The 26,266-nt window shown below is 44.0% G+C and overlaps 10 protein-coding genes across 10 annotated transcripts; 3 read left to right on the top strand and 7 right to left on the bottom strand.

The window, feature by feature from the left end:
* Positions 1-383: 383 nt before the first annotated feature.
* On the top strand, positions 384-1,953 carry V865_008191 (uncharacterized protein; the record flags this gene model as incomplete). The annotated part of the gene is made up of 6 exons (XM_066231928.1): positions 384-512; positions 616-668; positions 776-962; positions 1,149-1,438; positions 1,605-1,710; positions 1,804-1,953. 6 exons carry the CDS (start codon positions 384-386, stop codon positions 1,951-1,953), a joined length of 915 nt encoding a protein of 304 aa, XP_066088025.1.
* A 791-nt stretch (positions 1,954-2,744) lies between these two features.
* On the bottom strand, positions 2,745-4,604 carry V865_008190 (uncharacterized protein; the record flags this gene model as incomplete). Its single annotated transcript, XM_066231927.1, has 5 exons — positions 2,745-2,795; positions 2,873-3,225; positions 3,304-3,377; positions 3,445-4,191; positions 4,255-4,604. 5 exons carry the CDS (start codon positions 4,602-4,604, stop codon positions 2,745-2,747), a joined length of 1,575 nt encoding a protein of 524 aa, XP_066088024.1.
* A 1,012-nt stretch (positions 4,605-5,616) lies between these two features.
* Positions 5,617-6,140, top strand: V865_008189 (uncharacterized protein; the record flags this gene model as incomplete). The annotated part of the gene is made up of 4 exons (XM_066231926.1): positions 5,617-5,664; positions 5,733-5,792; positions 5,882-5,968; positions 6,063-6,140. 4 exons carry the CDS (start codon positions 5,617-5,619, stop codon positions 6,138-6,140), a joined length of 273 nt encoding a protein of 90 aa, XP_066088023.1.
* A 332-nt stretch (positions 6,141-6,472) lies between these two features.
* Positions 6,473-8,817, bottom strand: V865_008188 (uncharacterized protein; the record flags this gene model as incomplete). The annotated part of the gene is made up of 11 exons (XM_066231925.1): positions 6,473-6,567; positions 6,644-6,765; positions 6,861-7,221; positions 7,298-7,335; positions 7,408-7,466; positions 7,544-7,753; positions 7,847-8,006; positions 8,087-8,177; positions 8,268-8,374; positions 8,494-8,529; positions 8,639-8,817. The coding sequence occupies 11 exons, from the start codon at positions 8,815-8,817 to the stop codon at positions 6,473-6,475; spliced, it is 1,458 nt and encodes a 485-aa protein (XP_066088022.1).
* Positions 8,818-9,379: 562 nt separating this feature from the next.
* Positions 9,380-14,411, bottom strand: V865_008187 (uncharacterized protein; the record flags this gene model as incomplete). Its single annotated transcript, XM_066231924.1, has 23 exons — positions 9,380-9,391; positions 9,446-9,530; positions 9,606-9,746; positions 9,843-9,967; positions 10,024-10,147; positions 10,218-10,423; positions 10,525-10,644; positions 10,717-11,116; positions 11,168-11,466; positions 11,517-11,646; positions 11,694-11,796; positions 11,855-12,035; positions 12,134-12,404; positions 12,455-12,543; positions 12,587-12,764; positions 12,810-12,882; positions 12,925-13,096; positions 13,148-13,261; positions 13,311-13,430; positions 13,491-13,659; positions 13,711-13,902; positions 13,970-14,289; positions 14,358-14,411. The coding sequence occupies 23 exons, from the start codon at positions 14,409-14,411 to the stop codon at positions 9,380-9,382; spliced, it is 3,678 nt and encodes a 1,225-aa protein (XP_066088021.1).
* Positions 14,412-15,034: 623 nt separating this feature from the next.
* Positions 15,035-18,443, top strand: V865_008186 (uncharacterized protein; the record flags this gene model as incomplete). The annotated part of the gene is made up of 9 exons (XM_066231923.1): positions 15,035-15,182; positions 15,253-15,260; positions 15,321-15,457; positions 15,523-16,461; positions 16,512-16,574; positions 16,618-16,739; positions 16,844-17,671; positions 17,732-18,176; positions 18,260-18,443. 9 exons carry the CDS (start codon positions 15,035-15,037, stop codon positions 18,441-18,443), a joined length of 2,874 nt encoding a protein of 957 aa, XP_066088020.1.
* Positions 18,444-18,709: 266 nt separating this feature from the next.
* Positions 18,710-19,541, bottom strand: V865_008185 (uncharacterized protein; the record flags this gene model as incomplete). Its single annotated transcript, XM_066231922.1, has 3 exons — positions 18,710-19,115; positions 19,235-19,255; positions 19,321-19,541. 3 exons carry the CDS (start codon positions 19,539-19,541, stop codon positions 18,710-18,712), a joined length of 648 nt encoding a protein of 215 aa, XP_066088019.1.
* Positions 19,542-20,053: 512 nt separating this feature from the next.
* V865_008184 (uncharacterized protein) lies at positions 20,054-20,966 on the bottom strand (the record flags this gene model as incomplete). The annotated part of the gene is made up of 5 exons (XM_066231921.1): positions 20,054-20,365; positions 20,449-20,491; positions 20,549-20,619; positions 20,680-20,784; positions 20,892-20,966. 5 exons carry the CDS (start codon positions 20,964-20,966, stop codon positions 20,054-20,056), a joined length of 606 nt encoding a protein of 201 aa, XP_066088018.1.
* Positions 20,967-21,788: 822 nt separating this feature from the next.
* On the bottom strand, positions 21,789-22,706 carry V865_008183 (uncharacterized protein; the record flags this gene model as incomplete). The annotated part of the gene is made up of 1 exon (XM_066231920.1): positions 21,789-22,706. The coding sequence occupies one exon, from the start codon at positions 22,704-22,706 to the stop codon at positions 21,789-21,791; it is 918 nt and encodes a 305-aa protein (XP_066088017.1).
* Positions 22,707-23,463: 757 nt separating this feature from the next.
* On the bottom strand, positions 23,464-25,850 carry V865_008182 (uncharacterized protein; the record flags this gene model as incomplete). Its single annotated transcript, XM_066231919.1, has 6 exons — positions 23,464-23,860; positions 23,927-24,075; positions 24,171-25,412; positions 25,481-25,533; positions 25,598-25,671; positions 25,759-25,850. 6 exons carry the CDS (start codon positions 25,848-25,850, stop codon positions 23,464-23,466), a joined length of 2,007 nt encoding a protein of 668 aa, XP_066088016.1.
* Between the last annotated feature and the right edge of the window lie 416 nt (positions 25,851-26,266).

Raw genomic sequence — 26,266 nt, 5'->3', positions numbered from 1 at the left:
GATCGTAGATTGAATAAGAGAGGTCACAATGAAGACAGAGACTAGAGCAATGAAATTACATTTTCAAGTTGATAAACACTCAATTGCCCGTGACGAGAAAGTAATGTTCTGCCAACTGGACATCCCGTCATACTCTCACTGTCGATCGTCGCGTGTTGATTTTGCCACCCAACTCCATGCATCACATCCCACCGGATCGGATCCAAAGGTAGGGTGACTAACCGATGATGGGATAGTTACGTAACGCCACGTGTGAGCGATGACCCACGTTCAGAATTTTTGTTTTGGCTGAGCGAAAGATGATCCAGTAGTCTCAACTGAGGTACATATACTCATTTCCTGTGAGATAGATCATCGATCCCAGATCAGCTTATATCATCACCATGCCAAGTCAACAACGTACACTCGAAGCTGTATCCGCAGCGACAGCATCCGCATCTACCTCAACAAAGAGGAAAAACCCAACGAGAGACGATGAAGATGACAGTGAATCAGATTCGGGCAGTGACGTCGTGAGTTGTAGTGGACTGAAGCCATACCTCGATGTCAATTGACGAGCCATGCCTCAATAGTATATATGGCCTCAATACTGATTATTAATGCATTCTCGTATAGTCCATGATCAACGTTGATTTTGATTTTTACAATTTCAACCCTGACGTTGACCAGTGAGTAAAGTCTAACATATGGACATTTGTCTGTAAACGTGGACCTGGACATAGAATATCGACTGGACACGTACTGATGTGGCCATAATTGAATTGATATAAATCAGAATCGCCATAAAACGTCTACTTCGACAGACGCTCTCTCACGATGACGAATTGATAGATGTTCACCCTTTGGCGGACTTAATACTTTCCGAGGGAGTCAGGTTGGGTGCAGGAAGTAGTATCAAGACTGATGGGGAGGAGAGTGATCCGTGGGGATTGGTGGGGGTGGTAGATATTTTGGAGAATAGGGTGGGTGATTATGTCTTATACTATTGGTGTTGAAAAATCGGGAGACTGATACTTTCATGGCGAAATATACATATACTGGGATATATCCCATACGGAGAAACAAGAATTTAAATGATTTATGGCTCATTGCTCAATGAATGGATGAATAAGCCAAGCTGACTCTCTTCTCCACATACCCATACCCAGAACAACCCCGCTTTCTCCCCCTTTCTCAACTATCTTCTCTCAACCCTCCCGTCCATCTCTCCCCTCCGACTCCTCCTCGACCCATCAGCATCACCAGCAGCAGCCTCCAAACCCGCTCTTATATTCTCTCTACGAATGTTAAACCTCCCTCTCCCCCTCATCCCGCATTTGTACAGGATGTTGTTGAGTGAGTTGCAAGATCAGGGTTTCACAGATTACCTTCTATGGGGCAGAGGGTATAGGCTGGAAGGTGGGGAGGAGAATTTGGGTTTGGATATGAATGATAGTAGGTGAGTTGAGTGTTTTTCTGTAAGGGAAACGATGAGAACGTGCGTCTCCATCGGTTTCAAGTGCTATATCGGAAGGATAGACCACCTGTACAGTCCTGAGCTGTGTAGGAGAAGTGTCCAGATGGTAATTGGTGTGCTAATGTCACAAATCTCTCAACACTATTAGCTCAAAGAAGAACAAGAAGAAATCTGGGAATGCCAATGCCAATAACGGTCTGCCATTAACAGCTGGAACGTTCGCTTACCATCCCGAGGAGGAATTCATTGACAATGTGAGTATAATCATGATTCACTTTCCTCCTGCTCCTTGTCTGGTCAAAATGGACTGGACTGACTTTTACCACTGCCTCGATGTCCCTTTCCAGGTTGCCACTCACGTTCACACCTACCCATTCAAGACTGCTCCGAAAAGAGAGGAAGATGCGTTTGGTGTAGAGCAGTTCGGTAGATTGGTCTTGATCTCTGGTGATAAGCTAAAGTCTGCCATCGAAGCTATGCAAGCTGCTTGTCAGTGAAGCGAGTATGTACTTGTCAGATGGGTACGTTGGCTTTCAAGTATATGCATCTCTGTCTTCGTTACCAATAGTCTGCAGATGCATGCACGAGTTGATGTACATTTGCGAGCTGCGATCACGAACCGTTGCGAGTAGGTGATACATAGTCGCTACAATCAGTCGAACCAGTCGTCGAGGTTGTGACACCACACAAGTCGATGAATGGATTATGCATGACTAGACGACAGGTGTAAGAGGAAAGGTAAGGAAAAAGGTGAAGCATAGAAAGCGTAAAGATTAAAGTTGAAGCGAGGTGAAGAAGAGACTCAGAATTACCACTCACTGTAAGGCAAGGCGGAGAAGGCATAAAGCAGATTGCCTAATCATCGAGATGTATCAAAATTCGAGTTCATCAAGGTTCTCATTTCTTGGTAGTATAACTTTACACTATGTTCTGTCTCTCGACTTGAAATGAGACCGAAATGAATGGCAACGACGAAGATGGAGATGGAGATAGAGATTGAACATTTGGCATTTAGCAGTTTCATTCGATTTCAAACTCAGTATCAATTCCAGAAAGATTATATAAATCGTGTATAAGTCAAGAGTCAAAATCAGAAAGATCATTCAAAACCACCAAAGATAAAAGGTCAAAGGATGTTTTGGTCGAATCCTATAAGAGGGATAGTCAAACTAAATATTGATTATGTTGAAGATTATAATGGGATATAGTAAGTAAGTAAAACATGTATTTAGTCGACAGATTGCGCAAAAGTTGAGAGGTATAGAGACTATATACACTATATGGGTTTTTAACTATGAGCAGGGTTTTTCAAAGCGAGCAATTTGACTTCTCTTTCACGCTATAATATTCAACCAGAGTCAGCACATACGCATATGAATCAATAGTCACAGATAGGAGACTCGTAGTTTCACTCACATCGTCAGCAGCTTTCATCGCTCTCAAATCATCAACCTCCTGAGTCTTCTCTGCGACTTGAGACGTAAGGCCAGCAGCATGGTCTCTTCTTTCTTCATAATCATTTTCTGAATTTCTTAATTCACCTTCAATCTTCTCATACCTCTCCTTTTCTTTCAAGAACCTCAACCTGGCTTTATGTTCCTTTCGAGTCCATTTCGATAATCGCAACTGAGACTTCCTCTCAGCGGAAGCCGCCTCTCGTTGGAGTCGAGTAAGTCGTTCAAGTTCTTTGATGGACCCTGCAACGGATTTGGCCTCTGATTTAGCTTCTGCTTTGATCACTTTGGTAAGTCGTTTGGCATCTTTTCTCTCTACATTACCCACAGAACAACCAAACCAATCCATCAGTATACGATCATAGCCCCGTGGGATGTGCAGACTTAACTTACCCATAGTAGATAGTCGTCGGAGGGTAGCTTCGTCCAAGATCCTTTCAGACAATTCAGCTCGCATGTGAATATCACTATGACGAACACAATCAGGTCAGCCACAAACGATCTCTATCCTATCTTGAAAAACCTTACACTCACTCTCTGCCCAATACTTCTTCCGGTTGAGTACCTACACTCGTACCCGCACCTCTCCCAAACGCACCCTTTCGACTACCGATCGTACCGCCATTCGCACCTCTGGAAAGCGTTCCATTTCGTCCGAGTGTACCAGCTCGACTCAGGGTCGTTCCATTTCGAGATAACATGCCCGCTCGGAGATCCCGTTGATTATCAGCCCGTGAGTCAGGTCGATCACCTTCAGAGATGGACATGAGGTTAGGTTGAGGTCTGTAGCCGAAAGATGAATGAGGTCGATTAGGTGAAGCAGCACGCTGGTGGAGGTCGGGCTCTTCGAAAGTGGTAGATCGATCTCTTGAGATAGGTCCACTATCGTGCAAAGAAACTCTGTTACTGTTATTGTTTCCACCTTGAAGCTCGTGTTGCCTGTGAGGAGGGGCAATCTCGCCCGGTTGGAAGCCGTTTTCCCTCTCGTCATGTTGAGGTAGACGTCTGACGGAGGCGACAGAGGGAGGTCGGACGTAATGATCCCCATTGACCGAAGGGGATCTGGCGTGATCTCCGGTGACTGAGTGTGGTCGAGCATGATCGCCATTGACGGATGCAGCCTTGTTGGATCGGACTGAGCCAGCTTTAGAAGAGGCTCGTTTCACACTTGGAGCCTTGATATTTCGTTGTTTGACAGAAGCAGCGTCGGGAAGCTCAGGCTCGTAGGTGGTGACAATAGGAATAGGCTTGACGTATGATCTAGAGGCTCGTTGAGTCATACTATGACATATAAGGACGTAAGTGACAGGAACGAAGATTTGATATTGGATAGTGATCACTCACCCTGGTCTCTCGTTGGTCTCACCATCTTGACCTACCTCTCTCTTCAATTGAGTAGGATCAGTACTCAAAGCTGATCCCAGACCAATCTCATCTTCGCCTCCTCTACCAGCTTCGTTACCGTTGTCATTATAATCCTCGACGAATTTACCTGGAACCACTACAGGTCCTGCGGAGTTGTTCAAATGACTTTGGGTAGTATGGTTAGTTCGATGAGTGGCTCGACTGGAGGGTCTATCGTTCAGGTCAAGGTTCTGAGCTTTTTGCGATAAAGCGTAATCATGATCTTCAAGATTGTTTTGATTGTCGAAATGTTGGTTTTGTTCAGGTTGGTTGTTAGCTACTACTGCCATTTTGATCGGATGTGTACCTTCTCGAGTGTAAAGCAGAGGAAGATAAGCTTGTTCGGTCGTAATCGCTTTTGGAGCAGGACTAGATTGTTCGATCGATCGAGGTGTTAGTTCAGTGGGCGGTTGTTGTGCTTGCTGGACTGGTGGTAAAGTCTTTTCGATCGATCCACCTAAGGCTGGTACAGCTGAATGCGCAGGTAAGAGGACTGGGATGGTAGGTGAAGAATGGGTAGGAGTAGTGATAGCTGTGGAAATGGGCGAAGAAGTTGACTCGGATGTAGGGTTATCGACGGCGAGATTGTTGTTGTCGTCGTTGGATTGAGGTTGGGACTGATCGGATTTGGTTACAGCTTTCTCAGATGGAAAGACAGCTTTGATCACTGGCCGGGTGAGAAGGCCTACGAGGCCAAGTTGAATAGCTTCGGAAGCCGTGTTGGGCGACTTGCGACTTTGCGTACGAGGAGGTAGAGCTTATCTGTCGACTTGGGATATCAGTCGACTTGGTTGATATGAAATACTTGTGCTGTTGTGTAGGCTTAGCGCTAGTGATGATTCTGATCAATTAGAGGAATGTGGTGAGGTTTGTGAGTATGGAACTTAAGTACTTTTCCGAGTGATATGATATGCTATGATGATGAGAAATAGAGATATTAATGGAATGACGAAGGTGAACATGATTTCATGATCTGCATGTGCTGCCATATGGGATATGACATGGGAAAATACGGTGACGTCAGGGTGCTAACTGTCATCCGATTGCCGAACATGGAATGGTGGGGCCAGGGTAACCGCATGCAGATCGAATTACTGAAAAGGGTAGGTGAGATGTGGCACTGACCTCCCGAGTCTATTTAGTACCACCACTTTTGTGCATAGGCTGCCGACACGTGTCATTCTATGTTGTCAGGACACGAACAAAGACAACTCGAAGGTGTTTTACAGGTAAGGAGAGGTCCATCTATGCCAGAGATAGTATATCCAAGTGATTCAACATCACCGTATCACCCCACGCACGATGAACAACCTGCCTCAATCAGTCCAAAAGGTATTAGAAGGTAGAATCGTAAGCTCACTCTCATACTTTAGCGTGCACCGTACTGTTGTAGGACCAACTTACCTTTCTAATCGTAGGATCCCAAATCTCAACATCTTCTCGAACAATTCTCTCAGACATTCCTAATCGTCCTAACCGTACGTTGCACCTGCTCCCTCTCGTCCCCCTCTCTCCCCCATTGCTCTACGATGGACTAATCGCTAACCTGGTTATATTGCTCGTATAGATAATATCATTCATATCTTCTTATATCTTAAGCTCAGTGATCCTAGGGTTAGAACTCTTCTTAGGTGGTTTAGTGATTCTCTTTCTCGTAAGTCACCTCATCTGTTTCAATTCAGCTCTAGAATTTATCTGTAGCTATTCAATCACTAACGACTGAATGATCTACAATGTACCATTTGTAGGCTGCAGTTCCTCCTTGGCCATACCTCAATCGATATCCTATAAAATTCCTACCAGTGAGGAAATTACATCAGACTTGATACGATGGCCATAAGACTATGTCGATTGAAGAGCTTCTAAGAACGTTGTATAATACTTGTGAAATGACACTTATGATTTCCTCTGATCCCTACTATACCAAAACCTTTTCATGCACATTGTGAATGCCATCAATACAGATAGATCTCTGCCTTTTCAACATCAACTCGTGTTCAGATACGAGATCAAAAGAATCCTTATACTTTGCATAAACGAGAAAAACATTGAAAAACAAAATTACAAGAGACGAGAAGTCCTGTTATTGTCTGTTCCCATCTGTCTCTGTCTTCCCTTTCGTTATCATTGAAGACACATGCTACCAAGAATAAGTATTTTACTTCTTATACCCTGTCTTTCCCGGAACGAACTGTGAATCTTTTTCTGTTCTCTTATCCATCGCTTTCTTAGCTTGGAGAGCTGTCAATGCGGCTATATAATCGAAATGGAGAAGAATCAGTTCCGTGTCATTTATGAGGATGACGTCCTTAGGAACAGTTTTACTCACCTCCCACACCACTTCCATCTTTTGCTAAACCCGTTCGAACCCTCTTCCCACCTTCTTCACCTAACAGAACTTTCAAAGTTGATGATACCCTCTCTGCGAAGCGAGGTAAGAATTCGGCGACACTGATCACAAGCCCGCATCACGTCAGCATACCTCCCATTCAACCCTCTCCACTCGATCGAACAAGATTGGAAATGTAAGTGTACAACCGACTAACCTTCCATCAATACCAACATCTACACCTTTGTCTTCCTCCCCCTCTTTCACCTGATCATTACCAGTATGTTGGACGACCGCGGCGACAGCAACAGCGGCCAAAGCACAAGCCCGTTCCGAAACGACTTTACAAGCCCATTGGACTATCTCCGGATCACCTTCTGAGATATGTTTGGGGTCAACACCCAATTGAGTAATTATCAACTTCTTGATATCCTCGGGTGACTTGGCAGCTTCCACAGCTGAAACGAACGCTGTATCATAGCCATAATGGGTGTTTATGGTTTTAGAAGAATATCCATTGAATAGGACAGAGGCATCGATAAGGTGTAATAGTATATTACGAGTGATTTCACCGAGGTCTATACATAGCACAGGAAATCACTGCGTTAGCTGATGTATAGATATTGTGCAACTTGACTAGAGAGTACAGCTTACACATTCCAGATACCATCTTCTCGAAAGCTTGTTTCCGGCTATCCCACCAATCAGACCTAATCAGCTACATCCTGTGAATTGCAAAGTTGGGAAAGTAAATAATGCCTTACGGATTGATACTCTCTCTATCCAATTTATTGTCAAAGATAGAAACGGGTAAACAATTTCGCTGTCATACCAAAAAACCCATATCAGATCTCTTTACCCGTTTGATATCATCTGGTAGGTTTGGAAAAAAAAACTCACTCCGTTATCGAACGCTCCCCACTCTGTATTAACGACCATATATTCTCCAGCGTGCTGACCACCAGCTTCAGCCTCTTTGATCTTTTCTTCACCCAATTTCTTGATTGTCCTCGTTTTGTCGATATACGCTCCGTTCGTTCCCGTACCGAAGATGGCTCCTATGAGTGCTGGACCAGATTGGTATGAACGTGATAAGAGGGTTCCGACGGTCTACTCAGAGAAACGGACGGTGATCAGCGCAATTTAACAACAAATGACAGACAACTATGCGGATCAAATGTAAAAGAAAAGAAAAAAACTCACATCATTCACTATAGCACTACACCTAACATGAATATGTTTCCTATCAAATGCATCTTGTAACAATTTCACCACGTCGTTTCCTATTGCGTTTTTCGCGTTGAACCCTTTGGTCCAGGTTAATAATTTGCCGGCGTCGATAGCGGTCTGTTCGACAGGGAAGCTATGACAAGTAAAATAGTTTCAATCAGGATTGGTAATATCGTATAGGTGCAGGATGGTGGATGGTAGGTTTGGACCTACGAGAAAGTGAATCCCAAATGCATAGGTTCATTGGAAGAGATATCAGATCCAATCTCAGTCAAGAATGCATCGACCGAGTCGGCAATGTAATCTATCATTAACAATAAGATGAATCAGCTTGAAAAACTGATCAAGGGTGTGACCTGATGAGCTGATGGTCAGAAGGCTTTATTTAACTCACCAAATAATACCCTAGCTTCACCTTCTTTCAACTCCTCTGATACTTTATATTTCTGTTGTTTGAGTTCGAATTTATGTTGACCGAAAAGACGGACTTCACAAACTCGGCTAAGGTTGAAGGAGTAGTTATAATCGCAGTTAGCTTCATGTGCCCATTCCGACAATCACAGCCATAGCCATAGCCATAGCCATGGTCATAGTGATATTGTATTATACTTGATACTTACAGATTGGTTCCTCCTAAATCAAGAGCCAAGAAAGTCCTATCCCACCAGAACAACATCAAGACGTAATCAGCATCATTGCAGATCATTCCCTCTTTGTTTTTCTACAATACATTGCGCCCTTACGGACACAATGATTACCACTCACCCTTGTTCCGTACCATCCGGTACACCCGTCACATAACTAGGAACCATCGCTACGTCTTTCCCATAACTCTCCAAACCATCTTCCATTTCTTTTCTGAAATGAGATAGGATATCTTGGAGGCGGTCTGGGGAGAGGAGGAAATAGGGTTCGAAGGTTGTGCAGATTGGTGGGAGGGGCATTTTGAGGGATTGATTCGAGTGCAGTTTAAAATCCAAGATGAAAAGAAAGATAAATGATGTTTTCGAAGGATGAAGATGGTTCTGCTTGTAGTAGTAGATTACCTTTCCACTGGGTTACTAAATTTCTTTCTTTCTTCACAGTATTACGGTGTTGATCAGCCAAGAGTGAGGTGAGATGCGATGAGATACACAAAGGAGGTAGTTGTATGTATATGTATTCAGGTAAGAATTGTTATTGCTTTGTGCTTATATGTTATGGAATGCCGGTATGTTAAAGTATGGTATGGTACATATGGTATGTATGCACCTGAAAAGGGTTTCCCATCTCCCAAGCGAGCGAATTGTGATGACGTCCTTGATCCTTGGCTTATGGTACAAGGGAACATCCGGAAGAACACCAAACCACCTACCTTACCGCAATACTTTTTAAGGGAAATCAAGTGCAGTCATCGAATGCCGCTTTCTTACGTTCCTTCTTTCCTTCCTGTGGCACTCATCACCTAAAATACATTTTGCATACCTATATGCAATCCATAAATACATACATAGCCTTGACTTCATCTCATGTCGCATACTACAAAGTATATCAGTAGACATACATTACCTCACGATGTAGAACCACACTCACCTTTCTTAAATCCAATGTCAAAGTCTTCGAACTATTCTCTTCCTGTTCCCTATAAACTCCTACCAATCCATCTGCACGTTCATACCTACACACACAACCGAAAATCAATCAGTAAATCTATAACCTCTCCATATTCGTGTCATAGCACAGGGACACTCACAAAGTACTCTTCAAAGAGATGATAAGGAATTGTACCTCTTTATCAGCCTGGTTCCTAACGTATCTAGCAAGTTTCGATACGTTGGTAGCATCTAATGCAGCATCCACTTCGTCCAGTACGAAGAATGGTGCAGGGTGATAACTGTTCATACAATTATCAAACAAACAATCAGCATCATCATATCATGCCATATCATCCCGACGACTCCGATTTAAGGGGATTGGATGGCTGACTAACCTATGAATGGCGAAAAGAAGAGCTAAAGCAGCCATAGTTTTCTCTCCTCCAGATAGTTGCTCCATCTCGGCGAATCGTTTTCCAGGAGGCATCGTGTTATAGTTGACACCACTGAGATACGGTTCCTTCAGGCAGACAACACTTCAGCTGGTTTCTTCGTCACTCAGAGAAAGTCACTCACTTCAGCATCTTCCAGTGTGAACCAAGCTGTACCTCCTACTTGAGTCGTAGTCTTCGTCAAGTCTTTATATATCTTATCGATATTTTCAGACATATGAGTGAAAGCTTTGTTGAATAGGTCACATCTAGCGTGTGGGATGATGAGCGAGCTGTCAGTCACAAATCACAGTCTACCATAGTTCTTAAGAAACTCACCTTCTCTTTTTAAGCGACTGGAATTCATCTTTAGCTTTCTTGCTTTCTCTTCTAGTTTCTTCAGCTTCTTCTTCAGCTTCTTCCAATCCAGCTTCAACATCTTTCAATCTATCTATGGCTTTCATGTTCGGTACGACCCTTTCTAAGTCAGCTTTCAACTTGGTGATCTGAGCTTCAAACTCTCTTCCAACTTCTTCTGATTTATCCTGACAAAACGAGAACCAGAAGAAACCCCAATTAGCCAGTCATGTTCAAATCAATTGACGAACAGTCAATCTCATTTTTAGCTCGACTCAACTCAACTCACCTCTTTATCTTCATCTTCTAAATTATCAAAATCAGGTTCAATACCATAATCGTCCGTCTCCGCAGGTCCTTGCGTATCATCAATATCCATCTTATCTTTATCATCATCTCTTGCAGGTAGCTAATGTCACAAATATGTCCATATCAGAAACCCAAACACACCATGATCATATAGTAGTCATTGACAACTCACATCAAGAGGTACTTTATCCAGAGAACCATTCAAAAGGGGTAGATCAATTTCCTCCAATCTGCATCTTCTGTAGATAGCATATCTTTCCGATCCCGATCTTTCAATCTCATCGTTCCAACTTGCAATCTCTTTCAGAGCTTTATCAAGCGTACGTTGTGTTCTTCGAGCAGTATCTCGGGCAGCTTCCACTCGACCGATGATTTGCTCATAAGCTTCATTAGCCGAATTGAGCTTTTCTCGTTGTTCGTCAATCTTCTGTTGAAGATCAGCAAGAGTATTTTGGATACCTTCAAGATTGGCTTGAAGGTCGGTGATATTTCGCTCTTCTCTGCTAATGGTCGATCGCAGACCTGCGAGCCTCTCTCGAGTATTATAGAGTTGAGTCGTTTCGAAGTCAATCCTAAGCACCGGTCAGTATGAAGGAGAACGGGTGTTGAGCAAGTATACTTACTGATGTTTGATTCTAGCTTGCTGAGCAGCAAAACCTTCCATAGCTTCATTGGCCTCTTTGGCAATCTTCAACTGCACATCCTCATACTCTCTGATATTGGCTACTCCGATTCGCTCGCAGAAATCACCAAACACTTCATCATCGGCGGCATTGATGGTCTCGAGTAGCTCCTGACGTCTGTTCTGAGAATCATTGACGTCTCGTTGACGTCGTTGCAAATCGGGATTGAGCCTGCTAATAGTCGAGTTGACATGTTCCAGTTCCTCACGCAGGCCATTAAGACGAGTACGAGTAGCGGTCTGAGTTCATCGTTAGCAAAAAATGCGATGACACACAATAGGTGACTCACCAAATCGTCCCTGGCTACAGTCAATTCGGCATCTAGACGAGCTAAACTCTCAAGGAGTCCTTCGTCCGCTTTGTCCTTAGGCTTTGAACGGTAAAGTTCCTGTAGTTGAGAGATATAGAGCTCTTTCTGTCTGTTCAGGCCTATGGGTGTGTCAGCGAGGGGACATTCTCATCGGACTCACCTTCTATCTGTCGATCGTCGAACTTTCTTGCAGCTCCAGAACTTTGACCACCAGTGATCAAACCACTTCGGTGAATAACGGTTCCTTCGAGAGTGACAGCTGTTTACGAGATTCCGGGTTAGCGTCAGTCAATCGTAGGAGGCGAGATCGTACACACCCTTAACTTCCTGACCTTTATCATAACAGACATACTTTGCTATTTCCATAGTATCACAAATGAGAGCACTACCACACGCATGTTGCATAGCTCTCTCGACATTCGGATTGTATTCGATACAATCGATGGCAAGTCTAGCTCCTTTGACAAAGTTTCGGAGTCGCTCCTGTACAGGTCTTACCTGGATGGTATCGAGGGGAATAAAAGTCGCTTGACCAGCTCGTTGATTTCGCATGTACTATCCCAAATTAGCTAAAGTCCCCTCAAAACTTGACTCACCTCTATACAATCAATGGCGACTTTCTCATGCTCAACAACTACCGCGTCAAGATTTCTACCCAGTACAGTAGTGACTGCAGTATCATATTTCGAAGCTACCGGTCGACATAGATCGATCACTCGACCATGAACACCAGGAAATACTCTCTTGAGACTAGCGATGGTTTCCTTGAGCTTTGTCTCACGTTCGTTCTCTCGTTTGTCCGCACCAGCTTGTAACAGATTATTGTAGGTCTCTTGTAATCTTTCGTTGATCTCCGTCTCTCGCATGCTGGAACGTCGATTTAGCACGTATTGCTGTCACTGGGTACAATGACTTACCTGATTCTTTGCCTTTCGGACTGAGCGTGGTCAAGTTGACCTTGAATTCTTTCTCTCTCTTCATTCATCTCTTCGACTTTTTCTGACATCTACATAACCGGATAAGCGTTGTTCAATCATCAATTTACTCACAGTTCCCTCTCGGTCTGTCAGAGAATCGATTTCGCTTGTAAGTTTGTTACGGAGTCTTTGAGCTTGTGAAAGTCTATCTTCGACCGAGGAAAGTCCATCTTGTAAGGTCTTTTGCTGTCTACGAAGAGTTTCTAGCTGTTGTCGCTCAGCTACAGCTTGCAGATTCGCAGAAGCTCGTCTATGACAAGGGTCAGCGTCTTGACCAACGTGATACGGTACTCACAATCTTCGATATTCCTCTAAATCAGCACCAGAGAGGGTGATACCGGCAGCTTGACTTCGTTGTCTCTGTCTCTCTGATAACGGTCAGCAAAATTGCTGTTGCTGATATAACTTACCTCCAGCTTCTTCCATACGTTGTTGTACATCTTGTGCACCTTGCTCCAGAGTGGCAAGAGCCTCAGATTGTCTCTGCTCATCTTTCTGGACTCGTTCGGCAAGGAGAGTCGCGTTACGAATTTTTTTCCCCGAGTGAGCGATTTGAGTTTCGATAGCGAGAAGTTCAGGTTTCTATCGAAAGTTATAAGCGGGACGTCCAGAGGGGAAAGACACTCAGCTCACCTTATCCTCATAGGCCTTTTCGGCTTTCTTAACATCAGCTTCTCGCTTCTTGACCTTTAGTTGAGCTTGCGCCTGTTCTTTCTTTGCATCACGCAGTTTCTTTTCATCTCGTTCCTGGGAAATAGCTCAGCAAGTGATTGTTAGCGAGAAAGTATCTACTCACTGTCGATTGTCGAAGATCAGCAAGCTTGTCGCTGGCTTCCTCAACCTTTCGAGTAGATTCGTTGATTCCATTGGTAAGGTGATAAAGTCTCCACAGAGCATGTCGTTGCACAAGGGCGTCCTGCAGAAGATGTGTCAGCTTGGATCAAATCTCAGTTGTGAAAAGTGAATTCCCTCTCACCTTAGCGTCTCGTAATTTCTCCCATTGCATGATCTCCTCCTTCTGTTCCTTGAAATGCTTGACCTCAGTGATGATGCTTCTTTTTTTAGCGTAGTTCGCTGTTGAGGCTTCTGTAGCTTTGTCTTGAGCCGCTTTCGCAGCCTCGTATGCAGGAGCGAGGTCGAGAGAGCTACATATGGAATCAGCATAAGAATAATGTATTCGATAGAAAAACACTTACCCGCTGATTCTGTCGATGAGTCGAGCTAATGCTTTACTATCCTGACTTGCAACTCCTTCTACATCACCCTGAAAGACTAGGAAATTCTTAGCTTTGACTAAGATATTGAATTTCTCTAGTTGACCATTATATTCTTTCCATGCTACCGATCTTCCATTAAGAAAATACGATGATGCACCAGCAGCGGATATACTACACCGTTCCCATCATCTCATTAGCTCGTGGCTTCTACCACATCAAAAAGGAAAGATGAACTTACCTTCTTCTAAAAGACCATTCTTTTCCTTTTTCATCCTCGTAAACCACCATAACCCAAGCTGTTCTAGCATCATTCTCCGAGCCGACTTGGCTTTGGCTTGGCTGTGTTTCTCCTTCACCATCATCTATATCCATTTCTTCACCATCGTCTTCAATCTGAGCAGCTTTCCTTCCTCGATAAACGAGATCTTTCAACTGAGTTGATCGTAATTGAGCTGATTTCACACCGAGTACGAAGGAAATGGCATCCATCAAATTGGATTTACCAGCTCCATTAGGACCGATTATACATGTGAATGGGGCATCCCCGAATGAGATCACCTATATTGTTTGTATTTAGCTGTTGAAGTGTATATACGTAAGAGAGGAAGGAGGAAGGAAGAGCTTACCTGTTTACCTCGATAGGATTTGAAATTGGATAACTCCAATCTCCTGAGAGGCATCTTGCTGAAAGAGATCGGAGGATACTAGCTCTTCAGTTGAGATGAATGAATGGCGGAATGGATTAGAGTGATGTGAAGTCAATAGACTGGCGATCGACTTCTCGACGTTGTCCGAGTGTGAAGTAATGTCCACCTCAACCACTCCCTATACACGCGATTCAGTCAAACGCGTCGGATTGAGCATCGAGGATAGGGATGCCTAAGATGTTGGCGGTAAGTAGCGGGCCTATGCGTAGGCACCAAACGACACGAGTAGCGATGGGGAAAAAGCCGAAATGCCATTTCCAGCATATTGAATATTGAAATTGTACCTGAGCACGTGGCTTGGTGTCGGCTGAGTCGTGGTATCCATGCATGGCTATTCATGCATACTCACTGCACACCAATGAGAATATTGTTTAAGCGAAACTCATTATTCTCATCCTTGCACCATATACTACAGCCCAGAAAGAAGACTCGAGCAACATCAAGTCTCATCATATCGCTGTCGGCTCTATCACTATATAGTAGTATCAGATCTTCAAGATATCGGAAAAACAGCAATAACTTCTTTGATTGCCCTTTGGACAAATCAGTAGCTTTCAGATTGTAAAGCAAAAGGTAACGAGCCGAAGTACAAGAGCATGGACCACGACCACGACGCGGACTTCTCGACGGATGAAGTCGATCACGAGCACCGAGGTACAAATACAAAGAATGGTGGCAAGAAGGATGATGGGAATAAAGGTGATGGGAAAGGGGATAGAAAGGGTGTGATCAACAGGGTGAACAGTGAGTGATGGGGTCAGGGTATAAATGTGATAAAAAGTTGTCAAGCTAATGAATGATGTTGATCTTGTAGGGGCATGTGTAAGTGCATCGTCCGAGGTCCATGGATATGTGCAGTGACTAACGGTGCTATCTTTATAGAACAACTGCCGAAGGATGAAGATGCGTTGTGTGGGTGCGGATGACCCTCCCTGCAAGCGATGTCGAAATGGAGGATTGGAATGTGTGATGGAGAAGCCTGGAAAAGCCAGTGGAGGTGATGGACATGTTGGCGAAGAGTGAGTCCTACCTACTGCCTTGAAACACAAAGTCGCGATGTTGACTGTCATGGTATGCTTCTTAGTCGAATACGATCACTCGAAAGTCAAGTATCGGCAATACAGAATACGTTGACAGATCTAGTCACGACGCTTCGGGCTGGCATGTCATCTGGAGCATCGAACGCTTCTGCTCCTACGCCCGTCAATGCCAGTACGACTACTCCGGATTTTGCCCCCTCGGTCCATAGTCTCCCATTACCCAATTCGACTATTCATGGTTTGATGGGTCCCCCGCATGGTAATTCACCTACGATGAATCCAGCAGCAATGGATGCATATGGTCGTGTACCTGTACCAAATGTATTCCCCAATTCACAACCAGCTCAGAATCAAAATCATACAAACAATCCTGTCGATCCTTTCCGATCCCTCGCAGGGGGAATGGCAAACAACCAGACTTTCGTCCCTCCTACACAAGAGCCTCGCCGACCTGTCGTGCTTGATGAGAATATAAGAAGACAAAGTGTTCCAGTTGGTATTCCTACATGGCCACTAGGTCATCTAGCTGAACAAGAACAACCTCATACTCGTCATATGTCATTACCCCCTTCTAGAGCTGGCTCAATGGGACCGGAAGATATCCTTGGTCCCGAGGAGATCATCAACCCTCTAGGAGAAATGTCGAATATGGCTGGATTGGTCGAAGCTGCCGTGAAAAGGGCTAGAGAAGAACAAGCTAATTCGGGAAGTACCAACGGTGGAACTCCGATGAAGAGGTCTGGAAGTGATATGGAAAGATCAGGTTCAGGTAACGAGGATAAAAAATCAACAAAAAGAGCTCGTTTCGTCCCTCCCCATCCTGTCGCCTATGGACCTGTCATCTACGAAAACCAGAATCTCCCTCCGATAGCTGTTGGACCAGGTTACAAAGCTGGACCGAAGAGACAACATATTCATGCGTTTCCGGATGCTGTGACGGAAGGTTTGGTCTCAGAAGAGGAGGGTAGGGAAATGTTGAAAATGTAAGTGACTGGTTGGGCATGTAGAGCTTTGCTGATTACGGGTTTATCAGCTACTACATGGGTTCATCAAACTTTATACCTTGTTTCGATCCTAGATATGATACTTGGGATTCGTGAGTGAAATAGGTCAAAGGGATTTAGCTGATGATTCTGCAGACTTCGCACCCGATCACCTTTTGCTCTTACGACGATCATCTTTGTCGGAGCTCGAGTCAGAGATGGAGGAGGACCTCACAGTGCCACGCAAACTTTATGTAGAGCTCATGCGGAAAAAATAGGTGAGTCACCCTCTGAAAGGCATTCGCTAATTGCTATGCAGCCGTCAATACCCTTTTCCATCCTGTCCAACGTATCGAAGCAGTACAAAGTATGATCCTCTTAGCAGCTTATAGAGATAGTGGTTGGCTTCCTGGAGGTCATGCAGTGAGAATGGCAGTGGACATGGGTATCAACCGATCTTTCTTGCAATTACTTAGAACCGGTATGGGTAAAGGCAAGTCAGAAGCCGAATTGGAACACGAGCGATCTCTCGTCGTACAATCCAGGATTTGGTTATGTCTTTATCTGATGGAACATCAAATGGCTTATGGAACTGGACGTCCGGCCATCATCCGTGAGGACGAAACGATTCATCAATGTCGTCGATTACTGGAACATCCTTTATCGATCTCCTCAGACGCGAGACTAGTCTCAACTGTCGAGATGACCGCTCTTCGATCACCATTACATATCGAACTCACTTCTACCCCCGATTTGCCAATTACTGAAGGTACACTCAAACGGTTGAAACAAGCAAATAACGATTTTGACGCTTGGGAAAGATACTGGGATAGGGTCCTGTCAGATAGATTCGGAAAAGGAAAGGGTGACTTCTTTAGAGAATCTCTGATCATCCAAAGACAATATGCGGAATTATTTGTGAATTCTCAACTTTTAAGAGGGATCAGAGAACCTGCGGATGTCGCCAAGATGCCAGATGAGAAGAGGGTATTGGCCATTCGAGCGATGAGGAATGCTCAAAGATGTTTAGAAATTTGTCTGAGGGGAGATAATTATCGAAATGGTTTGAAATACGCCGTTCATTATACACATGTTTGTGCTGCTTTCGCGGCTTCTTTCTTGATTCGAATCGCTCGGTTGTTCCCTAATGAATTGAATTTGAAGAAGACCGCAAAGGATGTAGAGGAATTAGCGATGGTCTTATCTCAAAGTGAGTAACACCGTTATATCTACCAATTTGAAGAGATGATATACTGATTTTCGGGTATAGTTCCGGCTGGAAGATATGCACGATCCCTTCGATTGATCTTGCGTAAAGCCAGAAGACAAAAAGTGATACCTGCACCTAGTGCGATGCCATCGCCCAATAGGATCGTCAGTGCTCTACCGAACATACCTGGATCTGGAAATGTATCTGGACCTCGTATGGGATCTGGTACACCAGTAGATATGACCTCTGCATTATCGACAACAGCTGCCAGTGCTTTTTCACCTTCTCAACTTGTTAATCCGGCATTTTATCCCAGTCCCGCTGCTGGTGGCGTGCTTCCTCCAGCTAATATGTCACCTAGTTCTGCGGCTGTTTTGATGGCCACGGGTCAATTGATCAATGATAGTCCCTCTTCAGCTGAATTGTTCGAATTTGATTCGCTGTTCGCTCAGGAGACTATGGAAAAGGCTGGAATACCCTTAGGAGAAGATAATCAATTGCCTTTGTAAGTTCAAGTCAAAAGTTCAACTTTGCCTCCTGCTTTCTCGTAACTGACTGATATGCTGAATTGTGTTTATGTTTATGTAGATTCTTGGATGGACAATCATTGGGATCCTCAGCAAACCAACTTGACATGGCACCATATGTCGGCTTGGAACAATTCTTCTTACCTCAAGAAGTGGATAATAGATTGACTGGGCCAGGGAATGGAATGAATGATGGGAATCTGGGAGGGGATGGATTTACGGGAGGTGACAGTTCTTGGTGGTGAATATAAAGTGAAAAATGGAAATTGGCAAGTAAAGGTCAAAGGAAAGGAAAGGAATACAACTTTTGAATGCATAATATACCTGATTATCGTCAATACTTGACTACACTTCATGTTCAATGACAACATGTCTGTCTGCTGCAGTGTCTCGGGACTTTTCCAGGACTTCTGCTGTGGGAGCTTTTCGATGACAAGTCGATCCGGTGATCAATGCTGAAGGTTACCTCATCACCTTGTTTTGTGAGCCATACTTCTACTGTTGTTCTGGTCTACGATTTCTTGGTTCTCTTCTTCGGCCCAGGATGATCCTTCGCTTTTACCTCAGGTGCACCCTTCACAGCAGATCTGAGTCTTTTTCTCTTCTTCTCCTCTTGGTCTTTCTCATCTCCCTCCCCCCATGGGTCTTCCACATCCGACTGATCCTTCACGACTTCAATATTGTCTTTCCCCTCTCTCCAGCTTTCCCAAGCTTTCTTATAACACTCATCATCCCAACATTTCCCTAACCACTTCTCATATACCTCCGCTCCCTCCAGTTTACCTTGATCGTACACTTTCCCTGTCCTTTGGCGTTCTTCACCTGTAGAAGGATCATATTTCCTTCCTCCTGGTCTTAATGCATAGCGGAGTGAGCGAGTTCGACCCATCTGAATGAATTTACGACATATGTCCATGCTGCAGTATATTCAAGCAAATTGAAATAACCAAACATAAGCATGGTACCTCGTCAGTGTTGTATTTTGTGTATAAGTGCATGTGTATATCTGCCAAGATTCCGTGATACTCGTACTTACCCTACGAAATCATTTTTGTCCCTATCTCATCTAATCCATCAGCTCGTAAACTATACATAAGTTTTGAAAGGGTAGATCATACTCACCTATACCCTTCGAACAATTTCCAAATCCCCTCTGCGCTCTTCCCAGATTCCTCTGCATTCTTAAATTTCCATAAAGGTTTGATATCCTCTGAATATCCAGGGGTTGTGAATACCCCTACTTCATTTTTGGTCGCGGCGTAGTTATTTGGTGTGTATTCGTATTTACCGTTTTGACCGTTACTGCGCAAAGATGAGGATGAAGAAGATGAAGGCTTGGGCATTGTAGACAGGCTTCGATACAGTCTGCTTAGCGGGTTTAGCATTCAGTCGATGAAGGTATTGAGTGATATTTGGTCCGATGCATTTTACACAAATACAAATCTCCACCAACATTAGTTGGCAGAGAACATGAGCTTAACTGAATGACGCATCGCATCGCATCAGATCGCAGTTTAGTTACTTTACGTGATTCACCCCCATAGCTGGACTGATATCGTGCCGTCTTTAAAAATCTGCTGCTATCCGTATTCCAAGAAAAGTGCACTCTCTGTGTCAACAGATCGACATGGCACGAGGCACCCAATAATGTCCATGATAACGAACATTGGCAACACGTAACGAGCGCAATCATTCATTCATCAAGGAAAGTGAAGAAGAGAGATAGTTATGATATTAAAGAACGTCCGTAAAAATACGTGATACGTGATATACGTTTATACGTTGAATCTATGAATAAATCTGTATATACATAGATATATCGTCTAGAGGGATAAGGGTTGAGGTCTACTCAAATTTAAGCGATGACTCCCAAAGCAGTAGCGACGAAGCCCATGACGATAGCTGCGGCACCGGCGTTCTCTTTGGTGAGGTAGGCAGCAGATGAGGCTGACGAAGATGAGGAAGAGGCAGCTGAGGCGGAACTTGAACCTGAAGCTGAACCAGAAGCTTTGGAAGTAGAAGAGGCAGTTCCAGAGGCAGCAGCTGAGCCAGAGGTGGTAGAAGCACCTGAAGAAGCTGAGGCTGAGCCAGAAGTAGCAGAAGAAGAAGATTCGCTGTTGGTGCCGAGACAACTGGATGAAGAACCCGCTTGAATCACGACGGGGGACTGTTAGAGGAATTGGAGGAAAATTAGTACTTTGGTACAGGTATTTGATGGAAACATGTTAAATTGTGTTTGTAAGTACTTACTGAGTAGGCGATGTTCCCACTTCCATCAGTAATCTTGATGGTGCTGAAGCAAAAAGACATCAGCGGAATGAAGAAGAAAGAAGGAAGCAGGGAGACTCACACGTTGGTTCCGGAGGCGATATCGACGGTCCAAGTGACGGGTGACGAATCAGCGTCGGGCAAGTTCTCAAGCTATGTAAGTAGGATATGCATCAGCTGTCATGTCGATGTCGAGGCTGAGGTGTGACTCACAGCAGAAGCACTGGCTTGACCACCAGGGAGAATCGAGAGGTAGTAAGGTGAAGAAGAGCCACCTGAGAAAGTGATGGAAGTGGGTTGACACTCGATCAACGAGGCCTGTTAAGACGTTACGCACAAGTTAGCTGTCTACTCTCGTGAAGCCATATGATTTGGGAGATATAGATATTTGCGGCGAAAAGAGAAAGGGAGAGACGCCAACTCACAGGAGTGTTAATGGTCAACGCGTTGGCAGCGGCGACAAGGGTGGAAAGAGCGGCGATCTTAGTGGTGAACATCATTTTGTTTCTCTTGCAGCTTGGAATATGAGAATGTAGAAATGGTTTCAAGGTAGTATGGATGAAGAAGAGATGTTTGCTAAGAACAATACGAAAATGAGATGGATGTTTATATATCTGATGAGCATGTGCATTCCACAGTCAGTCAAAAAGACTGTGGGCTGCAGCTGAGTTTTTCCCTTTTTTGCAAATGAATCGGGCTGTGTATGGTGCGTCTGTATCTTTCCCCATCCCACGTTAAAAAATCGGACAGAAAATAAACTTTAAAAAAAAGAGCACACGCGTCATGTTGTTTGGATCACGTAACACCATACACACAAGGTCACGCGTGAGGATGGTCCCGGCGGGCGGTGTCGTCTCTTGGTTTGGCTTGGCTAGATAAAGACTATACTCGTGCTCTATACTCGTGCTCAAATGACTTCTGCTATCTCTGCAAACAACGTTGATTGTCACAAAGCCAGCGACCGACACCACGGGTCATCAACTCACAGAAGATTCACGGTTTGAATGTCGGAATTACTGATGAATAACGATCTTGTCAGGTGCTCTCTCACGGCACTCTGCGTCACCGTGAAAAACTGACTGACTACGACGGGGAACTATGGAAGAAATCAATGAATATCGGTCCTTTTGGACCAGGATCTGCCAAGAACACACCATCTCACAGTGCTCAGTACATGATTGATATACATATTGCTGCTACTTCCTTCACTCATCTTGATAATGCTGAAGCAAGAAAACATCAGCAGGATGAAGAAGAACCGAGGGAGGAAAGAAGGGGATTCATGTGTATTTAAGAATTTCGCGTGATGCTGATCATAACCATCAATCAATTCTATCTTTCTCATCCAATTTACTTTCTTTCCCTCTAACGTAATCATCCAATTTAATCTCCCGAATCAACGTTCTCCCCGAGGTTGAATCTCGATGTAATTCAATATCCAAATCCCTTTTCTTACAGAAATCATGGAAATCCGTAAAACACTCTTTCAGCATTTTACTTGCATCTTGACCTTTACCGGTACCATCAGGTATCTTATTGATTTTCATTTGTAAATCGTCTAACAGTGATGGATTGTATTTCGTATTTGAGGAATAACACTTAATCATCGATTCCAGTAATTCTTTCCCTGTGATCGATTCGTATACAGTATCGATAGAAGAATATAACTCTGATGGATCATCTGTATTCAGATGGAAATCTACCATATTGCCAATATCCGAACTCTTCAGTCCTAGAATAGTATGACTGATGGCTTGTCTACCACTATTGATTTTCTTCCTTTCATGAACAACCGTAACCTCTTCTAACAATTTCGTATCTCGATTCCTGATAAGCTTGGTCTGTCTACTGACTTGTGAACCCCCGTTACGGTGAAAAGTGTAATTAAACAGATTATCAAATTCCCTTCTTTCCATCAGGTTTTTTGACCATCCCAATTGCTCAGAAGTCTCATCGATATATGCAGTTAATCTAAATAAGAAATCTTGTACTTCCCTCAACTCCTTTCCGAGTTCAGTCTCACCTAATCCTTCTTGGAATTGGGTACTTCCTACGAAATGTGGCGCTCTCATTCCTGACGTACCGATGACATTGGGATGTGTCTCGGTTTGTGCTTGAAAGCTTAGTTCTGGGAGAGATTCTTTCCTACTGATTAGGATGGTTTCATACCATTCTAATCTCCTTTTATACTCTTCCAGCGAATTGTGGTAGCTTAGAGAGTTGTTAGATTGATCAGACATCATCGGGAATTCGCTTAAGAGTATGAAGAGATGACAGGAGGCAATTGATGCGGCATATATAATTGCTATATATACGTGTGCGATACTATATCTGTAGCGTGTGGAGTTGCCTTGTTCGACGACAATGGACGGACGAGAAGAAGAGTTACATACAAAGGTATGATCAACACCGCATTTCACACTGCAACACAGAATAACGAATTTCGAAAGATCATTTGAAAATTTACTGTCTTCTCCAGTAGAGATGTATAAAAAAGAGGACCGTCCACCCTTGATAGAAATCGGGATCACCTCTTGTCCTCCAATAATGATCCAAGTGATCCGTTGATTTTGGTATTTCACATGATTTAGTCCTAGCTCGATCGTGTTGAATTTTCCTGCTTGCACTCCGTATCTCAAGCAAGTAGTCTCATCGATCAAATACTCCAATATTCATGCTTCCTCAATGCATACACCGGGGTTCAAAAATCAATGGAGGGAGATACACCTAGCCGTATAGGCACGTGGATCCAGTAATACAAGCAAGTAATACCCTTAATCCTACAGGACAAGAGTCTAACAGTTACTGAATCGGGTTGGCACGATATCATCTCATTCGCAGTACCATTCTAAACAAAATATATTACAACATCGTTCATTCGTTAAGATAATGATGTCAAGCATCTATGAGTATATGATATATGTGAGAATCATCCCTCGAGCCATAACCTAGCAATGCAATATTCGTCGAGCACTCATCCACGTTCGAGATGAGCCATTATCCACCTCGATGATGATCTACTGTCCTCTTGCCACTCTGCGCCTTTTCCGGTGACTTGCTCCTACTTCTACTTCGATTCGTTTCTATGCCAAGACTATTATGTATATTCGGAGGAGGTAATAAAGGTGTTCGTTCACTTTGATTCTGATTAGAAGAAGAAGCGATAGCGGCCTGCTGAGTGTAAGAATGTGTTCTAACATGCTGTAAGTGAGGGTGAGAGAAACCATCTTCGACATGTTTCAATTTCCTCTTGCTGGCGAGATAACCTCGACGTCGAGATGATCTTTCCATTGGTGTAGGTGGGATAGGTTGAGGTGGTGATGATCCATATATGACCGATTGGATCATTATGGTCATGTCGAATATCAACGTACCGCCTGAACCGAGGAGATATCTGTTGTTCATATCAGCATGGGTAATTTTGCGTGAAGTGAATAATGATATGAGGTTCTTCACTCACGGTAATGCCTCCAATAGATAATGTCCAGCTTCATTTGGATCTCCACCTCCGGCTGGGTTCAGTAGAATAGACGAGACATAAGTTACGTTCCCCATGAATGCCATGACGAATAATAAGATTGACAGTCCTTCTACGGATTTACGTTGGAACTGCAGGTGAGACAAAATAATCAGTGACACGTCACAATGGATGGTCATATCTCTGAGATTAGTGTGCGTGGTGTAGAAGTGGTGCCTTTACTCACATTCTTCCATATTTGAGGTAATCTCGAAGCAAGATACAATGTTGTACAAGCCCAAGCTGATATCCTCCCCACAATCCGTTGGAACGAAGGTGGTTCATCGGGTGGATGAGGTGGTGGTGCGGTAGGTGATTCCCTTTGATTGGTATTTATGATACCTTCTATATATCCTGAGATATCTTCGGCTTCTAACTGTAATGATGGTTCATATCCTGATGATGATGATGATGATGAGATGTGTGAGTTTCGATGGTTGTTATATGATGATTGTTGATAAACATTTGATAATCCCCCAGAAGGTTCAACAAGCACTCTTCCAACACTCTTAACAGATCTTCCGTTTCCATTCCCGCTATTTGATAATCCTCCCCACCCGACCAGCAAACCCAGACTCATAAACGCGACTCCAGCAGCTCTTCTACCTCCTCTCCCTCCTGATCCTCTAACCAAACTCAAACTCCGACTTTGACTCCTCTTATGCTCTCTCTTCTGCAATTCTCCATTACCCCCAACAATACCACCTAAGTACAGACCTAATGTGCCCGACGTGGGCAATCCATCTAGATCATCATTTGAGGATGAAGTCGAGTTAGAGATGGTATTTGTATTTGGCAAAGGTGATATTGGATGTATGGGCGAACGAGTGATTGATCTACCTCTATTATCATTCAACAGTGTTCCAGTAGATTGAGTCATTCTTCTCGGACTCCCACCGCCACCGCCGTTGATGGTGGAAGATGATTTATTCGATAGTTCCGAATGAAAACTATCCGCCAGATCTTCTTCAACATTCGAAGTGGAAGCTTGTCTAGATAATTTCCTCCTTTTCGATCTACTCCGCCTTCTATGACTCGCTCTTTCTGCTGCCCTCGCAACGTCCAGGGCAGCTTCATATATCGCCGCATAAGATCCGTCGGCAGGCGAAGAGGACGTAACGTTTATATCTGGTGGTGGAAGGTGACTGTAAGTCGAGGTTCGTTTACCCCTTGATGGTCGAGCGGTATTGGGTACAGAAGATGTAATGTAGTGTCCCGAGGACGAACGAGCCCGACCACTGACCCCTGGAGGAGCGGTAGCAGGTGGTAAGATGAGTGACTGATGGGGCGAAGAGATCAAGGTGTTATACGTCACATATCTTGGTGTTTGTCCAGCTGAAAGAGGGATCTTGGGAGATGGTCTGGAATAATGGATATATTGTCCAACCAAGGCTAGATCAATGGTACAGAAATAGATGGCAAGATAGGTCTGGAGGGTGAAGCAAAGCCTTCAGTGAGGAAATACGTTGCACAGCCTGAGATCAACTCCGAACTCACCTGAAATGGTAGTTGATCCGTTAATAGACATCCTATCAGGTTCGTTATATCGCCTAAACGATTCAACATCAATAGGTCAACTAATTGGACTAATCTAACGGAAGAAATTTGACTCACCGAACAGCCAACTACACAGAAAGGGCAGTGCTAATCCCTCGCAGGATTTCAGAGATGCATTCTTTATGACTTGCCTATCAACGCAACAACAAAATAGGTCTGATCAGCTCGTTGCTGAGGCAAATTCAATCAAATGAAACTGGTGGAGTAACTCAACTCACGGCAATTGAGCGCATAACCAACTTCCTATACTCATATACCCCAGCGCATTTGCTATCATCACCCTCGATGGGTAGTCCATCAGCGTGGCCATCTTATCAGATGGTGTTTCAATGCTGGTGATGCGGAAGAAGGGAGGACAAGGACTTAGGTAGCTGGTAGTCGGTAATTCCGTGAAAACGGTATTTAAGGAAACATCGAGTCGGAGGATACTGTTGATGTGCTGTAAGATGCTAAAATGCTGTTGATACAATGTTAAATGTCTGCAACACGATGGAGTGGTGTAGACAAGCAAGGATGGTGATTGTTATTGAGTACGATTTGAATTTGATTGAGATGATAAGCTTTTAGCTCTTTGACACTTCTTTCCCCCCACTCTCAGCCCACATCGACACATCCCATCCCATCCCAATACTAACTCGCCAATCTCATCAGACTGATTTGATCCCGTTTCCCCAGCGAGCTCATTGGGTCCATGTCATCACACGACTCCGCGAACATATGGATAAC

The sequence above is a fragment of the Kwoniella europaea genome, chromosome 3 (assembly GCF_036810445.1).
Source record: "Kwoniella europaea PYCC6329 chromosome 3, complete sequence".
Classification (NCBI taxonomy): domain Eukaryota; kingdom Fungi; phylum Basidiomycota; class Tremellomycetes; order Tremellales; family Cryptococcaceae; genus Kwoniella; species Kwoniella europaea.
This window is presented reverse-complemented; position numbering and strand designations above follow the sequence as displayed.